Here is a 20,194-nt window from a genome sequence, read left to right on the forward strand (position 1 = left end):
GTACGAAAGGGTATTAATTAAGCACAATGAGTTAATTTAAACACAGGAAGAGGCATTGGGTTGGGATTACAACTAACTAACAGAAAATGATTTCTAGATGATGTGGTATTTGTCGGGTTATTTACTTTAAGATAACTTAAATGAAAAGTCTCAAGCTCAATAATTCTCAATACTGAATGTATGAAGAATAATTATTTGAAAGATAAAAACTTCTCATAAAATCGCAAAACCTTAGTTTACTTACTTCTTGCGTAACAAAAAAAAATATACGTTTTAACTGTTTATACCACGTTTATTCAGGTAAATTTGGTTTACCATACGGATACGGATTTCTACAAACTAACTATAATTTATATCGCTCAACCTAAGAAACCAATTTTCGAATTTTATTCTACCGACTTAGCTAAATCGATTGCACAAGAAAGGAAAAAAAACGCGGTATCAGTTATACCGAAACAAAGGAACTTCCGTTCAAACTTCGAACGGAGGAAAGGCAATGCTTTCCTCTCCGGTCCGCCCGTCACCTGCCACCGCGATCGGTTGGCTTTCGGACGTGCGCTTTAGCAGGTTCACGTACGTCACGAGGTGGGGAGCTAGGTTTTCGTCCATGAAGATGACCAACTTCCGCTCGCTGTCACCATCTTTCGATGATCGATCATCCATCGAAAACCTCCCGTCGCCATCCTCATCGTCGACCCCTTCGTCGTCATCGTGTTCGTCCGCCTCGTGATGGCCCCCGGTGGAACCGGTATCGTCGTGTGGACTCACCACTGCCATCTCCTCGCCTTCCCCGTTGCTCGATTCGATGTCCAACACCACCGAGCGGTGCGCGTCAATGAGCGGTTCTACACCGCCGGCCATCAGCGACGACGGTACACCGGTTTCATCCTGCTCCGAGTTGAGGGCAGCACGTACCCGGCTTGGCTGTGCGTTCGATGGACTGATTGTTTCATTCATCGGGTGCCGCAGTGAAGCGTTGTTATTGGTCTTGCCGGGTGTTTTCCCACCGTAGTACGGCTGCAGGGAAGCGGCACCAGTGAGGCGAGGAAGTTGCATCGTCGAATCGCGCACAAAATCGTACGTCCGGCTGGAGATCGGATACTGATCGTACCCGATCGGTGGTGGTGGCAGTTTCGGACGGATACGGATGACCAAGCGCGTCGCATCGGCACCATCGTCGGTGTCGAAAAATACCGTTTTTAGGTCGAGTACCTCCAGCAGGGCGCACTCGTGTACGTCGTAGAGGACAAGCGCCTTGCTGTAGATCGCCACCAGAACGAGCCGGTATTCACCATGGAGGGCGTGGGTTGCTTGCACGGTGAAGAGCAGCGATCCCTCGCAAACGGCCTGCGGTTCCCAAAGTGCTTTGTGCGGGATCGGTTCGAGTCGTTGCAAAGGCTTACGGGAGAGTTTCGGCGTGGGGAGTGTATTGTAGCCGACACTCTGGAGCATTCCTTGCCCGGTTAGGGCGACCAGTTCCGCGGCACCACTGATTGGTTTGGTGAATGCTCCCACGATGCCCTTTCCCATGCCGGTTACCACACCGATGGGGTTTGTCGCTTGTAGTGGATGGTGCGCCAGACCACCGACGGCTCCAAGCAAACTGATGCCCAATCCCGTCAGTCCTTGCGTGAAACCATCCGTCATTCCCTGTGGACGGCGGCGTCGTAGTGCGTCCGTTCTTTGCACATGCTCCGAGTCCAGTGTCAACCGGTCCAGATTGCGCGACACCGATTGGGCTAACTTCGTCACCGAGTTGACCGTTCCGGCAGTAATGTTCCGTATCAACGAGGCTGACCCTTGCGTAACGCCCACCAGGAATCCCCATGGACCGCGGAAAAGCCCCTGCACCGGGAGGGACACGAAGTCACGCAAACCACTCGTTACCGACCGTGCCAACCCACTCGGACTGCCGAGAATTTCCAGCGACCCGATGACCCACCCTCCACCGAAGATTGCCCCGGAAAGGTAGTGCATACCGACGGCATTACCGAACTTAATCGGAAGGGAACGAACCGAGCGCCGTTCGAAGGCTGCAAACTCGAGCGGACTGTGATCGAGCGCGATGTAAAGGCGCATGCAGGCATGCACCGACAGCAGCACAGCCAGTGGTTCGATACGGATACACCGATACTTGAGTGGTTCCGCAAGGTAGGACGCTTGCTGCACCACCATCCGGGGAATTAAAGCTTCACCTGGTTCACAGCGCACCCGAACCGGTGCCCTCTGTTCGTCCGCCTCGTTGTACAGCATGCCCGTTGGCAGACACTCCATCAGGTAGTCGAGCAGCACGTTAATGTACGTGTCCTCGATGTACGCACGGATGGGATTGATGCGCACTCGAACCGCATCGACGCTCGTCCACTGCTCGTCGGACAGATCGCACTCGAACGTACACAAGGCGCTACGGGCCAGCTGATCGAGATGATCCTCCAACCGGTAGTGGTTCGGTAGGGTTGCGAAAAGTTTCCGTTGCTTCGCCTCGTGATCTTCGCTGCAAAGAACGACCGGAAAGTCGTACTCTCCGCTCGAGTGCAACTCGTTATCGACCTGCACGTTGACGCAGTGCAGCGTTGTCTTGCTGGCGTGCTCAGGGTTCCGCTCCAACCGCACGCCGATGCGTTCGAAATTGAACGAAATTATGTCCCGCTTGAGACAACCTTGCTTTGGCTGGTCGTTGAATAGTGTCACCATGAGCGACCGGAAGAAGCTTTGCACGTGGAGTCTTTTCACCGGTTCCGACGGGTGAGCTCCGGACCATCCCGATGGTACGGTCTGTCCATCGGAAACGTTCCCGCCGTGCTGCCCTCTGGTACCGGTCGTTTCCGGATCCGCACGAACCGGATTTGATAGACGCGTACGTATGTCTTTTGCGGAAAACTCCTGATCCTGACTAATGTAATCGATGACCAGTTCGGTCGTGCGGTTTCGTACTCGCACCGCCAGCTTCAAATCACCATACAGTGGAATGTTCAAGAAAATGCTCTTATTCTCATCCACCTTCACCGGATGCGACCATCGGATGGCACTTCCGCTGACGCACGCAAATATAAGCGCCAGTTCCGTTTCCTGCGGTTCGGGAAACTGTTCGTCCAGCCCGGGTGGTGTGTAGAGCACGGTTTGACGCGACCCGACCGTCTGATACCAGACAAAGTTTGCCTCCACCGTTTCCGGAACGGCCGTAGCTGCCTTGTGCGGCTGCACCGTGTCCGATTGGGCAACGTACATACTGAAATCGGTCCGGTTCTCGATGGCATACGATGGGCAGGGGTCGTCGAAGAGGGACACGTGCAGCTGACTCTGGTGCGCTACGATCGAGAGCGACAGTGGCACGTGCCGGTCGCCGTACGGGACGCTGAACGATTTCCGCGAGATCGGCCGGTTCAGGTAGATGGGGGCGGAAAAATCGCTGCCCTGTTCGCGCCGCCGATACACGGTGAGGTAGTGGTTGAAGTTGGCGCTCGGTTTCAGCTTCCCCTTTCGCTGCGACACATTGTTCAGCATAGTTATCACGCTTCCCTTCGGGCTATAATGTAAAAAAACCGAAAAAGAAGGATTCCTGTCAGACAAAGACGATCTTTTGGGACGACAAAAACGATGATACCTACTTTTCACACTTTACATCATTCTTTGGAAGACTGTAGCAGCAGCTGTGAGGGCCGGAGTTGCTTAGCTTGAACTGGTCGAGGCGCTCGTTGGCCGGCAGCGCGAAGGACCAACAGTGCAGATCGATACACGAGTAATTGGTGACGACAAATTGCGATGCCAGGATGAACACCCGAACCTTATTCTCCGTTAGGGACGTTAGGGTCAGATTCATGATCTACAAAATTAAATTAAAACAAACGAAGGGTGAACACTTGTATAAATGAATTTGACAATTTTCAATAGTTGATTTTAATTTTTAAATGGTGTTTTTTAAATCCGATCCAAGCATAAATTCTAGTGGTGGGAATAATAATTGATGGCCAAAAACATTGTAGGTTTAAATAAGAATTTCAAGAAGGGATTCGAATTCATGTTTGGAATGCAATACACATTAGAGTGTTGTTGTTGATTCGTTCAAGTCATTAGTAAGATTCTATTCACCAAATTTTAAACTTTGGTGATTAGTATTTAAAAAAAATATATTAGAAAAACTGAAATTGAAACAGCACGCCTAGAGAACGTTCAACTTCAGGTCACGCAGGACAGAACAGTCAACATGGTCATTATATTGTGGACATTTGAGGCTCTTGAGAAATAGGGAACCAAGATAACAACAACGGGCCCATTTCAACTTTTTCTTTTTGCAGTCACGCAGTTCCAATTTCTTACACCACAAACGGGGTCGATGGATGGATGGAAACCGCAGAAACCACCATCTCGATCTACTCTGCAGATTCAATGACCTTTTTCTTGACCTGACCTAATGCGCCCACGGCATGGGGATTCAAATCGTGAAAAGTGCTTCATTCCTTCACGAAAAACGGGAAATTATATATTTTATGTTAGAGCGCCGGGGTTGTGCTTGGCACAGTTGTAACGGTACACCCGGCGAACAACTTGTTGTCGTGTACGCATCGTAAAATCCATGATGTTGCTTTCAAATAGTTTGTTTCCTTTGCATCCAACCATATGGAACTGCGCCACGCGACTTGTAGCGTTTGAAACAAAACAAACACCGCGAATAACTTCACCGTTTTAATCCTCCCATCTGTTTTTTAGGCTGCAAGCTTCTCTTCCTCTCTCTCTCTCTGTTGTATTTTTTTTACTCCCTGGTCCATCATCTGTGACAACAAGTGCCTCATCATTCACGAGAGATACGCCAACGACGATATACTATGGCTGTATCAGCTGATAACGAAGCCACACTAACACAATCGACGCTGTCTGCGGTTTGCGTTCCGGCGATCCATCGCGACGCAGCACGAGTGTGTCCACGAATGCCAGTCTCATAAAACCGGTCCACGAGGCATCGAATAGGTTTAGTCGTTCGTTTGATACCGTAACAGCCATTACTCGATCGAGGGGGGGCTCGAAAATTGTGGAAAAGTTTTACCTTTCAAAAGTGAAAGTGATTAAGTTCCCGTCACGCCATGGAGTACAGGGTGCAAGCTCCGGCTTCCCTCCGGGAGCCACTGCAGGTGCCGGACAAGCTGCTGATGGGACCGGGCCCTTCGAATGCACACCCGCGCGTCCTGGAGGCAATGAGCCGCCCGATTCTGGGCCATCTGCATCCCGAGACGCTGAAGATTATGGACGACATTAAGGACGGCGTGCGGTACCTGTTCCAGACGAACAACGCGGCCACCTTCTGCCTGAGCGCGTCCGGGCACGGCGGAATGGAGGCTACCCTGTGCAATCTGCTGGAGGACGGTGACGTGGTGCTGATCGGGCACACGGGTCACTGGGGTGACCGGGCGGCCGATATGGCCTCGAGGTACGGTGCCGACGTGCACATGGTTCGGGCGGCGGCAGGTGCCTCGCTAACGCTGACCGAACTGCGCAAGGCCATCGAATCGTACCGGCCGTCGGTGCTGTTCTTAACGCAGGGTGATTCGTCCACGGGCGTGCTGCAGGGTTTGGAAGGCGTTGGAGCCCTCTGCCGGGCCAACGATTGTCTGCTCATCGTGGACACCGTGGCCTCGCTCGGGGGGGTACCGTTCTTCATGGACCGCTGGGAAATCGATGCCGTGTACACCGGTTCGCAGAAGGTGCTCGGAGCGCCACCGGGAATTACGCCGATTAGCTTCAACCATCGGGCCGTGTAGGTGACGTCGCGTAGCGCCTCCGATGCTTATCAAGCGCGCACCAAGGAAAACATAGCTTTCTAATGATGAGATTTTTGTTTGTTTTTCATTGGCCCTTATTACGTTCCCTCCGGTGCGGTGCTACGCATTATTTTGCCAACACTTCCGCGGGGCCTTACAGAGAGCGGTACAAGCGTCGCCAATCGAAGGTGAAGGTGTACTACTGGGATATGTTCCTCGTTGGTGACTACTGGGGATGCTTCGGTCGTCCGCGCATGTAAGTAGAGTATCTTATCTCTTTTATTGTCCTGGTATCGGCAGAATTCACAGGGAACACTAGACGACCTAAAAGAAGCAATTGAACGTTCCTAGTAAGAGCTAGATTCATTCATATGAATCTTTCATCCGAGAATCGGCAACACAATCGGATTGATGGATCTCGAAACATGAATCAAAGCTTCACGCATCTTCGCACTATCAACATCAACCAGACACCGACCCAATTTTATCTATGTCGCATCTTAGAGATGCATGAAATTCCCTTTCCGAGTCATTTTGATCTTCTAAGCAAACAGTTTAAATGATACCTTTAATTCAATTCCTCATTTTCGACAACTAATCCTGAACTTTGCTGCTAACATATGCATCTAGGTACGTAAAGAAAAATGTTTCATCAAAATTCCTCTTTTAAAGCTACCACCATACCATTTCCTCCACCCTACTGTACGGTCTCCGGGAAGCCGTGGCCCTCGCATGTGAGGAATCCATCCCATCGCTCATCGCACGCCATCAGGACTGTGCCCGCCGGCTGCACGATGGACTGACCACGATGGGCTTCGAGCTGTACGCCCAAGAACGTGACCGATTGCCAACCGTAACCACGATACGCGTGCCGAAGGATGTCGACTGGCTGAAGGTGGCTCAGTACGCGATGAAAACGTACCTGGTGGAAATCAGTGGCGGACTGGGCCCGACGGCCGGTCAGGTGTTCCGCATTGGGCTGATGGGACAGAATGCCACCAGCGAGCGGGTCGACCGGGTGCTGCAAGTGTTCCGTGATTCGATAAAGGCGGTTAAACCGGACTTTGCCTTCCGGAAGAACGCATCGAAAATGTGAATAATCTGTGTTGTTTCTAGACGTTCCAAAACATTCTCAAGAAGATGATTTAAAATGGCTTCAATGGCGACGCATCGTGAGAATTAAACAAACAAAACTAATCTTTCGGAAATAAGTGATGAGGTAAAAATAAACTAAAAAGATTTTACGAAGACAAATATTTGACAAGTACAAATTGAATAGAAGAAAGAACCACTTACCCCACTTTCCGTCCTTATACTGATATCGATCGAGCCTTCCAGTGGCAGTACGGCACCACCACCCGGCGACTGCCTTCTCGTGTCCGCCCCATTGATGTAGATCATCTCCGTCTGCATCGACTGCCCAAGTCCAACGTTCATTTCCAGTGTGAAACCCACCTCGACGTGGAACGGCATTACGATACTGTTCGGTGCGATAATGTTGCTGTCGTTGGTGGAACCATTTTTCAACCGCACCTCACAGCCTAACTGGTTGATGAAAAGCGCCCACGGGGCAATGTTTAGCATCAGGCAGCAGGACATTTCGTATGCCGCCGAACAGTGGTACAACGGGAAGGTGGCCTCTTGGATGGAGTTTTCCCGTCGGCAGCGTAGCTCTTCTTCACGCGCGCACGGCCAGCTCGTGGGCCGCTGGCTGGCTCGAAGCGCCGCGAGGACGTTTTCGATGCTTCGGAAGCGGGCCGGAACCTGGAAAAACGTTTTCCCATCGATCAACCGATAGGAGAGGAGCGCTTTCCGTTTGTCCTCGCCGTGCGGGGAGTTAAAGTCCATGCGGAAAGAAAGTTCGTGATCGTCCGAGTAGGTGCCGGCGACGTTCAGCTGCCGCCGTTGGCCTTGCCCGAAGATGGAGAACGATTGGTCAATCTTTTCTTCGTACGCCTGGGAAACAAAATTGGTGATCAATGACAAAATAGATGGAACTAAAACTTCCTTTCAACTCACCGTTGTGTTAACGGTCAACAACGATTCGACCATAAACAATGGCCACACGATGACTAGCACACGTTCCAACACTTCCCCACCGGCTCCTCCGACCGCATTCGACCGACTGTCGGCCAGCTTCTCGCGCACGATCCTCACCCAATAGCTGAGGTAGCCCTCGCGATTGATCGATGTGGTTGGAATCTTCACCAGATACGGCATGCTACCACCGTTCATGATTTCCCGCAGTGGCACATCACCGGACCAACCGGCCCGGCCACCTTCCTCCCCCTCGATAGCGATGTTTATGCTCTGCTGGGATTTGTTGTTCGCCGGCGAGAACAGGTTCGCACTTTCTCCGGCCGGAACTAGAAAGCCGGTGGTCGTGTAGTTCCGCTCTCCGGACGGGGCAGGTTTGTAGTGGCGATACTGAAACTTTAGCCGCTGCAAGGTCATGTTGAAGAAGCTGATCTGTCCCTCGATCGTGATGGCACGCTGTGTGTTGCTGCCGGCCGTGGACAAGCATTCCACACGCACTAGCAGGAGTTTTTCTTCCTCCATGTCTTCCTCGTAGATCGATTGCACGAGCACCTGCTGTAGGCCTTCGGTCGACACGTCGAATGGTTCCGTTGCCACTTGTGCCCTTCCCTCGGTGAGATACAACTGCAGCTGTTGCCGTTGCCGACAACTCCGGAAAGCGTAGAGACAAAGTTCGTTCGGTCCGAGGAAGATCATCTCGGACGTGTCCGTTTGGCCAAACTTCAGTCCAACCTGCGTGCGATTGCATACAATATACTTGCTGTAAAGCACGACGGTCGCATCCTCCTCCTGGCTTTGGTTCCATATTCTCTCCGCCACCGAAAGATTGTACCCTATCGAGGGACCATACCGCACGGCAATGTCGTCCGAGATGGTTTTCAACTCGAGCGATCGTTCCCCGATCCAGCCGTACGCCTTTATGTTGCTCACATCCAGCGCCGTTTCGAACGTGAAGTGATTGTAATCGAGCAACTCACACTGCAGGTTCAACTCAGCACCCACGAACATGTCCAAGCTGTCGAAGATTGAACACTGCGCCCGCAACCGGTGAGCGTTCAGCGTGAGGAACTTGTGCGTCCCAAAGTCGGCCGTCTCCCGGCAAAGTCGATAGCGCTCGAAGGGTTTCGGAAGCTGCAGCGCCATCGCTTTCTTCTGCCTGGCACTCGTATTGAAGAGGTTCACCTGGACCGGCTTGAGTTCGATGGTAGCATCGATATTCGGTACAAGGGCAGCGCTAAACATCGAATCGACGCGCATGCAGGCAACGAAAATCTTCGGATGCAACCGGTACGGTAAACTCACGACACGTTGCCCGGGCAGGTAGGAACTGTCCGTTAGCACATCGGCGATGCTGGTCAGCAACGTTCGACCACGTCTTCCTGCTCCTCCGCGTGCATCGTCATCGTAATCGGATCCTTCCCTGCTATCATGGTCGTCCTCGTCGGGCTCGTTGTCACCGTTGTTCGGGCGAGATCGGGCCGTACCCTCCTCGTACACAACATTCTGCGTCATTACTATCCGCCAGATGGGCGAAGCGATCCGACGCTGCGGTAAACGGAGGAACGTTTTCTCGTTCTCGGAAAGCGTAAACTGACACACCTCCACGAACGAACCATTGATTTCCGAATAGTGTTCTAGCTTGCACTGAATGTTGACCGATTTGGTTGTCTACGGCAGGAGGAAGGGAAAGGGTACAATTATGTTTTAATTATTGCTTTCGTAAACTGGTACAATGTTCTTACGTTCATTGGGACCGGATAAACGATCACTTGGTGCAGTGCCCTCGGTTGTGGGTATCGCCAGCAGATCACACCAACTTCGCGGTTAATTATTTTGATCTGATACGGCAGTGGAAGCTCGTTGATTTTCATGGATTCGATGAACTGGAATGCGCCCGCCCTACAAATCATAAAAATACGACAGTAAGAAACATGCCCTCATTATTATTGTGGCGGATCGCTTTGCGGATAGAAGCAATCCAATCTAGTAGCCATAGATCAAATAAAGAGTTCTGTTTTCAGTCAGCTTATCATCTTTTCATACGCTCCCACATTGATGAACCCGAATCGAATTTCGCAAAAAATGGACAAAACGTTTCTACCGATTCCTGACTTTCGAAAGACGATTCCTGACAAATGACGATGATGGGCTGGCTGAAAACTTAACTTTCAGCTATGGCAACTAGATTGGATCCCTTCTATGCAAAGCAATCCTCCATACAATTTACCTCAAATCATCCTGATAGTATTCTTCCTGCATTTCCTTCGTTCGCTTTCGTTCGAAACGGGGCGGTACGATCGGTATTAAAAGTTCCCGGCTCGGTGTCATATGGTGCTCACCGCTGCGTAGCGTTTCCAGGGAGTTCCGGCTGCGCCGACCACCGTCCCCTTCCAACGCCACCAACATCTCCTTCCGTACGAGCGCCAGTTGTGCGAATAGATGTGGACTTAAATCGAGCTGGAGATAAGACGATTGCAGTTTTATCTGCACCAGAGGATCCCGCTTCCAGTACTCCTGGGCAAGGGTTAGCTGTAGCTTGCAGGAGAACGGATGCAGTATGACAAACGTTCCACTGCTGAGCACCAGCTCGGCCAGATCCAGCCCGAACAAGATCCGCTCCGGACGCTCCTGTATCCGTATCGAGGACTGGACGGAGGCAAGTGATAGTTTCAAAGAGTACCGAGGTGCGCCATTCACGCTGTCCTCGTCCAGCAGGTGTACCATCACCTGAGAAAGTCCAATCTGTATCTTTTCCACATCAAACAGGTGTGACTTGATCAGCTTGAACTTATTCCTACTGAGAACGGGCTTCGGGGGAGGGTTTGGAGGAACTTTGGGCAGGGCGGAACCACCCGGAGAGGGTGTGAAAACATCTCCCAGCACTCCCATCAGTTCGATCAGTTGGCGCGTTTTCGCAGGAGAGATGGTAAACTTGATCGGTCGTTTAAAGTCAACGCGAAGATCTCGGCTTTTCTTCGTGAGACTGTTGACGAAGCGTGTCTTTACGATCGGTTGAGGGATGCCTAGTTCGTCCGGTTCGCCGGTGAGTGTTTTAACAAGCGGAAGACCGCTCACCTCCACGGTGAGGTCGAAAAGGGACACCTGGAGTACGCGCTCAAGCAAATTCAACGATACGAGCGCATTCGGTTGTGCAAGAACAACCCTCACCGATGGACCGCTGTGACGATTCCGTTGGTAGAGGTTCAGCTTGAAGTAGCCTCCGAGGAAGCACACTTCGTACGGGACGATTGGGTTCGGTTGTCCCAGGGATGAGGATGCCGTGCCCCTTCCCTGCAGCCGGATGTTGCTCTCTGACGATCGGGAAGATATTTTCCTCTGTCGGGTGCCACTCCGACGGCTACTGCTCGACACGGGTCGTCTCCCATCGGACGTGCGGAATGATTCGAGGCCAGAGTCTTCTTCAAACTTGGACAACTTGGAATTACTTCGTCGGATGCGGGTTGAGGGTACGGATTCGCGGTACGAAGACTTTACCGATTCGCGTCCCGTGTCTTCGGCGATCGGCGGAGGATTGGAGGATATTAGTTGCGAACTGTTCGCTTCGACCATGCTGTTGCTTCTCGTCATGGTTAGGACACTCGTTGTGCGGGATGCGACAGGAGCGGGGAACAAAAATTCCCCAATTTCGTTACCTTTCCGTAAAAGACGTTCCGCCAGCCGTAGCTGCCCTAGATCCACGTCTATCAGCAAGTCCGACATGCAGTTCAGTTCCGCCGCCCGACTACAGATCAGCACGTTCTTGTAGATGATGCAAGGTGCGTAAATTACGGAGAAGTTGAACTCCTTAAAGATCGTTTCGACCTCAAAGTGTGACGATCGCTGCGCACCCTGTTGGAGGTTGTTCCACTCGAACGCTGGATTGTCGTGGTGCGTGTTGGATGTTTGCTGCTCCCGCAAGAAACTGGCCACATCAGGCCAGCTGGCCGTGCACAGGGAGACCTCTTTAAGCAGCAACTCATACTGACGATCCTCAACCTTCGAACCGGGAACGTTCAGGATGCGCATCTGAGCCGCCTTGGTGTACACGTCCGGCCGGAGGGGCACCCGGCAAATCGGATTCTCCACGTTATGGTGCACAGTGATCGAGTTCACCTTGAGGATGTAAACCGAACAAATGTCATCGTTCGATCCTTCCGAGCCGTTCGATCGGAGTGGCAAGAACACGGTAATGCCCTTGCAGGCGAACAGGATCAACGGTAGGTCTTTCACACCCAACACCGGTTCGCTGGGGTTTGCCAATTCTGACGATTCTGGAACATCCATCGGTTCGACGCGAGGAGTTTGGAAAGCGTGCAACATTTTCAAACATTCTCCAAGCAGATCGAGATCCGCCCGTAGATCGACCTGTTCCATCTTGATCAGCACCTCCACCAGGGTGTCGTTGTGTTCGCGCGACTTCCTCACCGTGTCCCACTTCGAGTGAACATTCTGCGTTTCCGCCCGGGTGATGGTCATGCTGAAGAACGTATCCGTTCCCGTCGCTTTACTCGATTCACTCGCTTCCCCCGTCTGTACGGCGATCGCAAGGGCTTCATTACGTGTCCAACCACCCGTCGCCGGCTTCCATTCGTAACAGGTCCCACTCATGCCGCCCACCTTAGCCTTCACCTGCGAATACACCTCCTGTTGATCGAGCGAATAAATTATGTCCTCGAACTCAACCGTCAGCTTGGTGCGCTCCTGGCGGCTCTCGTCCCGCGTGATACAGCTAACGGTTAACTTCGAAAACGTCCACTGCAACCAGAGGGAAGGCAATGCACGCTTCGTTCCACCACCACCCGCCCGCACCGTACTACCCTTAAGCGTTTCCTCCGAGCCACCGCTAGAGTTGTGCCCCAGGTCAAGGAACTCTTTCAAGTCCGTCGCGGCCAGCGAGCTCCCACCGGACAGTTGCGATATTTCCAAGAATTGATTGCCAGCGGAATCGGATTTGCCACTCGCCGCGCTCCTCTGGCGCGACTGGAAGGCCGGTAGTTGCGCGAGCCGTTCCAGTGTGGCCCGCATCAGCACGAGCTGCTCCTTTACCATCGTCACCCGGAACGGGGACGTGTCGACGTGGAAGCACACCGACGAGGGCACGGTCGTCGAGGGAGTGGAATCCGGATTGAAGTTTAGCACCATCGAAATGTTGGTCGTCGTTTCGTCGAGCAGTTTGTTCATCTCGCCGTGCTGGTACGTCCAGCTGGACGCGTTGGCAAGGGAGATGGTCCACGGGAAGCTTTCTTTCTCCGCCGGCCAGATGGATTTGGCGATGCTGATCGGAAAGCGACTGATCGCACCGGTCAGTGTTTGGCATTTGAAGGAGGAATTCACCGTTATCAAAGGAAGTCTATCGAAAGGAACAAGAAAAATAGAAATTTATTCCCTGTTGATCCGTTTACCAGCCAGACTTTACTTACTTGAGCATAAATATTTCATTTTCACCAAATTCATCCTCCAACGAATCGCTCGAGTGAAAAATGATGTTCCGGACCGGCAAACACACAGTAAAATGGCTCACCTCCAGGTGGAATATGATCCGCTTGGCAAGCGTTTCCCAAAACTGCGTGTCGATCGGTCGCGTACTCCGATGGACTCCCGGTGTCAACAGCGAATTTTCCTTTGCGTCCGCTTCATCCACACCGAGCGTAGATGGAGGCCCTCGTACAACCTGCCCGCCTAATTTTCCCGCCGCCTTATCCGAACTCGAGTGGACGGATGTTGCGACGAGGGAATGCTTCTTGCCGGCACTTCGTGACGAAGCCAGCAAACTCGCCTGCATCGCTCGATCGGAATATTTCGTGGAAAAGCCACCCGCAGGATGATGGCGGGATGCGTTTCGTTCCCTAGCTTCCGCGGCCAGCTGCGCGAGATGCAGAAATGCGAGGAAGTTCGGGTCAACGTTGAGGCTGAGATCGAGCAGTTTGGCGTAGAGCAGTGGAGGGTGTTCGATGGTGGCGTTAAAATCTTTTGGCAGCTGGAATATCACCGTCAGAAAGTCTTCCTCGGTCGAATGGTCGGGCCAGAGGGCGGTGAGTGATTTCTCGTCGGCCGCCGCTTCATGGTAGGTGAGCAGTTTGAAGCTGCGAGCGATCAGTTTGTAACATTCCGTTCGCTCCGCTTCGACCTTCCGAAGGTGGACGTAGGAGAGTAGCATGTCGATCGTCGGAGGAGACGACTGTGGCAATGAATCGAAGTCATTGGAAGGCACATCCTGTTGCGTAACCAACGACTGCACAACCGAACCGAAGGCGAACCCTTGAAGAGGATTGGAAACAACTTTCAGATCCGTTACGGTTACATTCTGTTCCATCTTGTTCAGCTCCGGGTTGGGCCACAGTTCGGGATGTATTAGAAGCCGTTGCTGGAAGTTCATACTAACTGCGGTGGCGAAGGGAACGGCATCCGTATCGCTCCGGGAGCGATGCAGTTTTACCTGAAGTCTTTCCAAGTTTCCCGATATCGATTGGTAGCAGGCATCGAAAAGTTTCGCCGGTGGTTCCGGGAGCTGGCAGGTCGTATACACAAGTCTATTTGGGTACAGTGGAGCAAGAATGTTGCACTCCGCTCTGTTTAGCTGGACGGTAAGTGACGGCTTCGGAGGACCGATGCTCCCGGTGCTATGCTTTCGGTGGAAAAGATCGACCGGAGCATGATCGAAGGAATGTAACTCAATGGTAGGATTTTGCAGCGTGATATGGATCTGACGAAGCGGTATTTCGTGCATGAGCGCCTCATAGTCCTCGGCCGATGGCGGCGGAAGTTGGGCAAGCGTTGGCAACGGTTTCTCCTCATAGTACGATGGATACTCGTACACGTCCTTGTACGACGCGAGCGTTCTGAAACGATGGATGGTATCCGCGCACAGCTTCGCACGAAACTTGCCTACAAACATTCGTATCATATACTTTTCCGCCAGGTTGCTAAACTCCAAATCACTTCCGAACTCCGACGTTCTCCGGTCGTCCGGTAGCTGCACCTCGTGTATGATATCGATCGCGACGGCGGGTGACTTTTGGAGTAAATACTCCTGGCTGTAGCTGCTCAGATGGTGGTTCCAGTTGACGTTATACTTTCGGTTCCCGCCGGCATTTTCGCTGAAGAACGATGTTTCTAGATGAGTACATTCGCTCTGTGGTTCGTTTTCGGTTGAGTCGAATATTTCCTTCACAGTTACGCGCTGTCCACAGGGACAGTCATCCAGCGATTGTATCTGTACCCGCGAGATGCCGAGCGTAACGTTGAACCACTTCAAACCACATGCGACCATTTCGCCGTAAAAGTTGTGAAAATCAAAGCGCAATATTGGACGGTACTTGATTTTCTTTGTCGAACCCACAATGGCATCGCCGATCAGTTCCTGCGTTTTGAAGATCACCCGAAGCTGATCGATGTAAACACCTGCATGCAGCACCCGGAAGTCGTGTTCCTCAGAATGGTCGCTTTCGTTTTCCTCCGGAAAGAAGGACGGTAGAAGATTCCAGGCCCAGGATAGGAGCGATTCCTGCCCGCTCTCATCCTCCATATCCTGCCCACCGTCGGCGGTGGGTTGTGCTGGGCCTGTTGTTATTTTCCCTTGCTTCAACGCTAGCGCCAAATCGAACAAACGCATCAGCATGGGGAACTGCTGTGAAGATACGTTGAAGTCGAGGAACTTGGAATGTACGTCAATGCGCGTCAGGGATGATCGGTCCTGCGACGATACGCTGTACTTTACAAGCATTCGAATCTGTAGCGTACTACGATACAAGACCGGTTCTTGGCATACTTCGATTTTTCCCGCCGAGTTACGCTTGTCTAGGCAGATCGTCAGATCCACTACGTTGATAAGCTTCCGCAGCGACACCTTCGTTGGGGACAAATCGATGAACGCCGGATTCCAGCTTCCATCGGCCGACTCCATCGAAAGCTGCTGAATGTTCATCGACACCACGATATCCTCCTCGACGTACTTCAGTATTACATTGTGGCACCGGATCGAGATATTGTTGGCAATTTTGCTTATCAACGATGCCATGTAGCCGGGCGGCGGAGCTTCATCCGCACTTTTCCCCCGCCGGGGCGGCTCTCTCTTTGGCACGTTCCGATCATTGCTGTCACGTAGCTTCAGAACGAACTCTATCGTATTGATCGTGATCACTATGGGTTCCGATGCAATCTTCGTCCATGGAACCCGGATCGACAGCTCGTGGATATGACCGGACAGGAAGTTGAACGGCAACTGCAGTTCCTCCTCCAGCACGTCCAGCTTGAGGTCCAGATTTTGAAACACCACCTCGCCGCCCCATAGCGACACCTGGGAATCCTCGGGACGGATGTTTTTCACATACTTCTCGACGTAACTGAGGATGATGGGTGTGATGTACGATTCAATTTTAAACATTCTGCTCCGCCGCGTAAGCAGGATTTCGTCAATTTAGCGCTACTTCTTTGCTCCTACTGCTTCTTTGGTTTCGAACTGCAAATCATCTCTCTAGCGGTATCATAAAATGAACGTAGACTTATCGGTATATCGTTGAACGCACAAAAAGGAAACGATATCACTTCACGAGGATTTACCAACAAGCGATAAGCGGAACCGGGACTACACGTATGCGGGTGTGAGAAATGTAAATCTACGTGAATTTTGCAATAAAATGAAGAAAAAACAACCACAACAAGATACAAGTTGTCAGTTTTGGCATCAAAACAAATCCAAGGTACAGAATACGAAAGAATGTTACACGCTCCATGAACCTTGTTCGTCAAGGTGGAGAGAACAATTTTACAATATTTGAAAGTATGAACACGTGTATCGCAACAAACCGTTAGAATGCGATGTTTATTTATAAAATATTGTTGTGAATGTTAAATTTAGTTTATCTTGATTTGCTCTTTGTTTCATCAGTATCAAATTCCTTTTATTTCCAAAACTTAAAAAAAATGTAATTTATCGTAATTTCTTTCCTTGATTAGACGATATGGAAACATTGAATCTTGTCAATAAAATATGTCTCAAAAAACCATGTGGCCAAAAGTCAAAAAGACAAATTTTTGGCAAAGTATTGAATGATTTTTACAATTAAAATTGCGGTAATTACAACAGGGTTGTTTAAGCTTAACTATTTTGATAAAAGGCTTTTAAAAGCAACGTTTTTTATAGGATCAAGTGGGTATTTTTACGACTATTGTGTTTTGATTTGTAAGTATTATGTATTTCTGGGCAAACGATATCACACAACTCACAACGATATCACACAACTCCAACAATACTAAAATTTTTGCCAGTTCTAGTACAACTACGTTTTATTTAGGTGGCTTAATCTTTTCATTATTCACTCAATCGCCCACATACCGCGTTCGTACTCCGGTTTGTTAAACAAGTCTAACTAGTTACCGGCCAAGTAGATAAGCATGCTGAAGAACACGAATAAAATGAGAGAATACCACGGAACCGCGAGAAGGGCCAAGAATCATGATCAAGATCGCCGACACAGCTGAGCGTGTGATGTGAATTTATTTCAGTTATTTTTTACACTCTTCCACAGCCAACGAGTGGGAAGGTAGCACGGTTCGTATTTATTCACATGTTGGTATGCATTTGTCTACACGTTGGCATCCCGGCTTCACTTCGTGTCGATCCCGGCCGTAGTGTTCTTTTTCTTTAATCTTTCTTGGGGGCTCGTTTCGACCAACACCAACAACAGCCGTTTTTCTGAGCGACAACATCGTAACGGACTTGGTCGTCTTGTGCCACGAACGTTTGTTTTATTTATACAGCCAGACGGAGTAAGTGGTCTGGTTCATGGAATAGCGAATTAGAAGGAGGCAGAAACAAGGAAGGAAGTGCCTGGCGACGTGGTTCTGGCCATCCCGTACATTAGTCGCTTCCTTTCATTTACGTTACGTTGGTGCGCTGAAGAATTTCAACCCCTTTCTCAAGTGCCGGCGACTGGCGGCGCGTTTTCGTGCTTCGGAAAATGGAACAAAACCTCCCGGTATTGCGCCTTTGTTGATTCGGATGTCGTCATTCTTTGCTAACCTCCAGGCCTGTTATTTTATGTATGTACAACTAACAACACTCGCACACAAATGGCGTCTATGAAGGGCCCACGGAGGGGAAATTTATACCCATCTCACCCCGCATTTTCCCGTTGCCATAGGGGTCATTTTCCGGCTGGTTTCTCTCCATCAAAACGTCGACAATTTCGTCAGATGTGTTTCAGGTGGCTTGGCGTTGGGAAGTACCTATCAGGAAGGACATTTGGAGGTTACAGTGTCTTGCAGGGATAGAGCCATTGCGTCATCCGATGATAGGCGGGAAAATCCTAGAAGTTCAGCTACATGAAATTACTCGAAGGTCAAAAGGAGAACTTCAACCAAACTAAATGAAATACGTCACAGCAGAAAATACATAGAGAACATGAGGGAAGAATTGTTTAAATTATCGTGAGTTGGATATCACCCAATGTTTACTCTTGAATATGCGTACTCACAGAAAGCCATATGGAGAAACTTCGCTGTACAAATGATCGAATTAGTCACAAACCGAATTCGAAATCCATCACCACACGCAGATGTGTACACTCCAAGGTTATTTGGTTATTTCTTTAAATAGCTTCAAGTTACTATGGAGTACTAGAATGAGAATTCATTTAACGGATCACGTAGGTGCATTCAAGCAACTCCATCGGCTCGCGGATTGATTTTAACACATCCCCAATGAATGCAGATATCTCTCATTTAGCAATTTAAGCTTAAATTGGATGTTATTATTCAGTTAACGGATGTTGTTATTCAGTAAGCGATTAAATTGTCCCACCATGAATCATTTCGCTAGTGAACGATTAAATATACCGCTGTTATAAGGGGATGTCGTTATAATTCGATTTCCGGATTGCAAACCCGCTCCCCTTGCAAAGTATGGATGACGAAACAACCTTTCATTCAAACGAAATGGTACAATTATACTCGAATAGCCGTTATTGTCATTTGCATTATTTCCGTTTTTCCCGCCTTCGTCTGTACCAAATTCGGTACACCGTCAAGCCTTTAAAGGCCCCCCGGTAGCATATAGAACCGGAAACATGCGTACATTATGTTGGATAGCGTTAAAAAACGGCATGCGGGACGGCAACACGAACGTCCCTTAATTTCAATGCCTACTTTACTGGAACCGATTCTTTCCCATTTTCTAAAGCTTACTCAAAACCACAATAATAAAAAAAATAAACGAAACACGTGACCACGTGAGATTCATTCTAAACAAATCTCAAACGCATGCTTCCCGGTCTTTACATACGCTTTTCTGCGCTTCCCCTTTTGTGGGGAACTGATGTTTGCAGCGAAAACGCCGGGGAAATCGTACGCAAACGCGATGCCAAAGAGAGCGGCCGCCTGACGTCACGCGATGTGCGAGCATAAAACGCGAGGGTTCGAGGGGAAACGTCTTTCTATGTAAGAGATGGACGCCGGTTCGCGCGTGGGAGCACCACGGCCAGGACTATGTCAACTACGGACAGAAGCGAAGGGCATATCGTAGTGCAGTCTTATGTAAAACCTGTCATTCTACAGGGCGTGAAAATCGATCAAAGGCGGCGCAAGGGAGTGGGAGCGACTCCGATTCCGAATTCACCGTGGTATCTATTTCCGAGCGGCAGATCACCGTGTTAGTCCTTGGCTAGTAGCAGTCCCGAACGGACGCTTTGCACGTGGTGTCCTCAGGCAGAGATCGTTCAGATCGATATAGATCGTTCTCAAGTTTTGCGTCGTGTTGAGTGAACTCGAAAATAACTAACTGTGTTTTAAATACCCCAACTCGTGAAGAATACCTGTATTCGAACGAAATCGATCGGTTCGTTGTGAGAATTAGGTTGGTATTATGCAACTCCGCCGCGATAGATTGTTGATGTGCTTGTTGTGCTCCATGTCTTAGTTTTGCTATGAACTCGAACAACCGTTCCAAAAGTTACCGGAGACACCGGTACAAAACACAATTTGTGCAGCCAAGTGATAGGGCAGCTGACCGTGTTTGCATTGGACCTCACTGATAACAGATTGACGACAGATCAAATAACAACATATAGCTAGCAATGAGGTGGACGCGTTCGTGAAGAATCCGATCAAGAACACTACCGACTAGAAAACCCTCGGCAAACAACGTCATTCCAGGTTACACTGCGTGGCTGTCGAAAAGTGTTTTCCGATTGATTACGGGAGAGGATGCTTTCCTTCCTTTCTTTTCGTCGTGGTTCTGGGTGAAAATTCCGCTGACCCCGACGCGCTGCAACGGGAGCAATAACAAGTGAAAGTCATTCAACTGACAGGGAAGGAATGCCGGGAGCAGAACTGTGTGAGGAAAAACTAAATCCCGAATAGGTGGGAAAGTGCAAACTGGAGAGTACGGCATTCAGGGGAAACACCGG

General features: G+C 50.3%; 2 protein-coding genes across 2 annotated transcripts; one reads left to right on the forward strand and one right to left on the reverse strand.

Moving 5' to 3' along the window:
• Window positions 1–291: 291 nt before the first annotated feature.
• On the reverse strand, window positions 292–16,173 carry LOC131260773 (intermembrane lipid transfer protein VPS13B). Its single transcript, XM_058262590.1, has 7 exons — window positions 13,211–16,173; window positions 10,018–13,140; window positions 9,533–9,689; window positions 7,773–9,458; window positions 7,050–7,709; window positions 3,609–3,823; window positions 292–3,526 (listed from the first exon to the last, which is right to left on the reverse strand). Exons 1-7 carry the CDS (start codon window positions 16,171–16,173, stop codon window positions 472–474), a joined length of 11,859 nt encoding a protein of 3,952 aa, XP_058118573.1. The 3' UTR covers window positions 292–471.
• On the forward strand, window positions 5,079–6,998 carry LOC131260774 (alanine--glyoxylate aminotransferase). Its single transcript, XM_058262592.1, has 3 exons — window positions 5,079–5,749; window positions 5,914–6,009; window positions 6,426–6,998. The coding sequence occupies exons 1-3, from the start codon at window positions 5,079–5,081 to the stop codon at window positions 6,847–6,849; spliced, it is 1,191 nt and encodes a 396-aa protein (XP_058118575.1). The 3' UTR covers window positions 6,850–6,998.
• Window positions 16,174–20,194: the final 4,021 nt, after the last annotated feature.

This window comes from Anopheles coustani, chromosome 3, assembly GCF_943734705.1.
Source record: "Anopheles coustani chromosome 3, idAnoCousDA_361_x.2, whole genome shotgun sequence".
Classification (NCBI taxonomy): Eukaryota; Metazoa; Arthropoda; class Insecta; order Diptera; family Culicidae; genus Anopheles; species Anopheles coustani.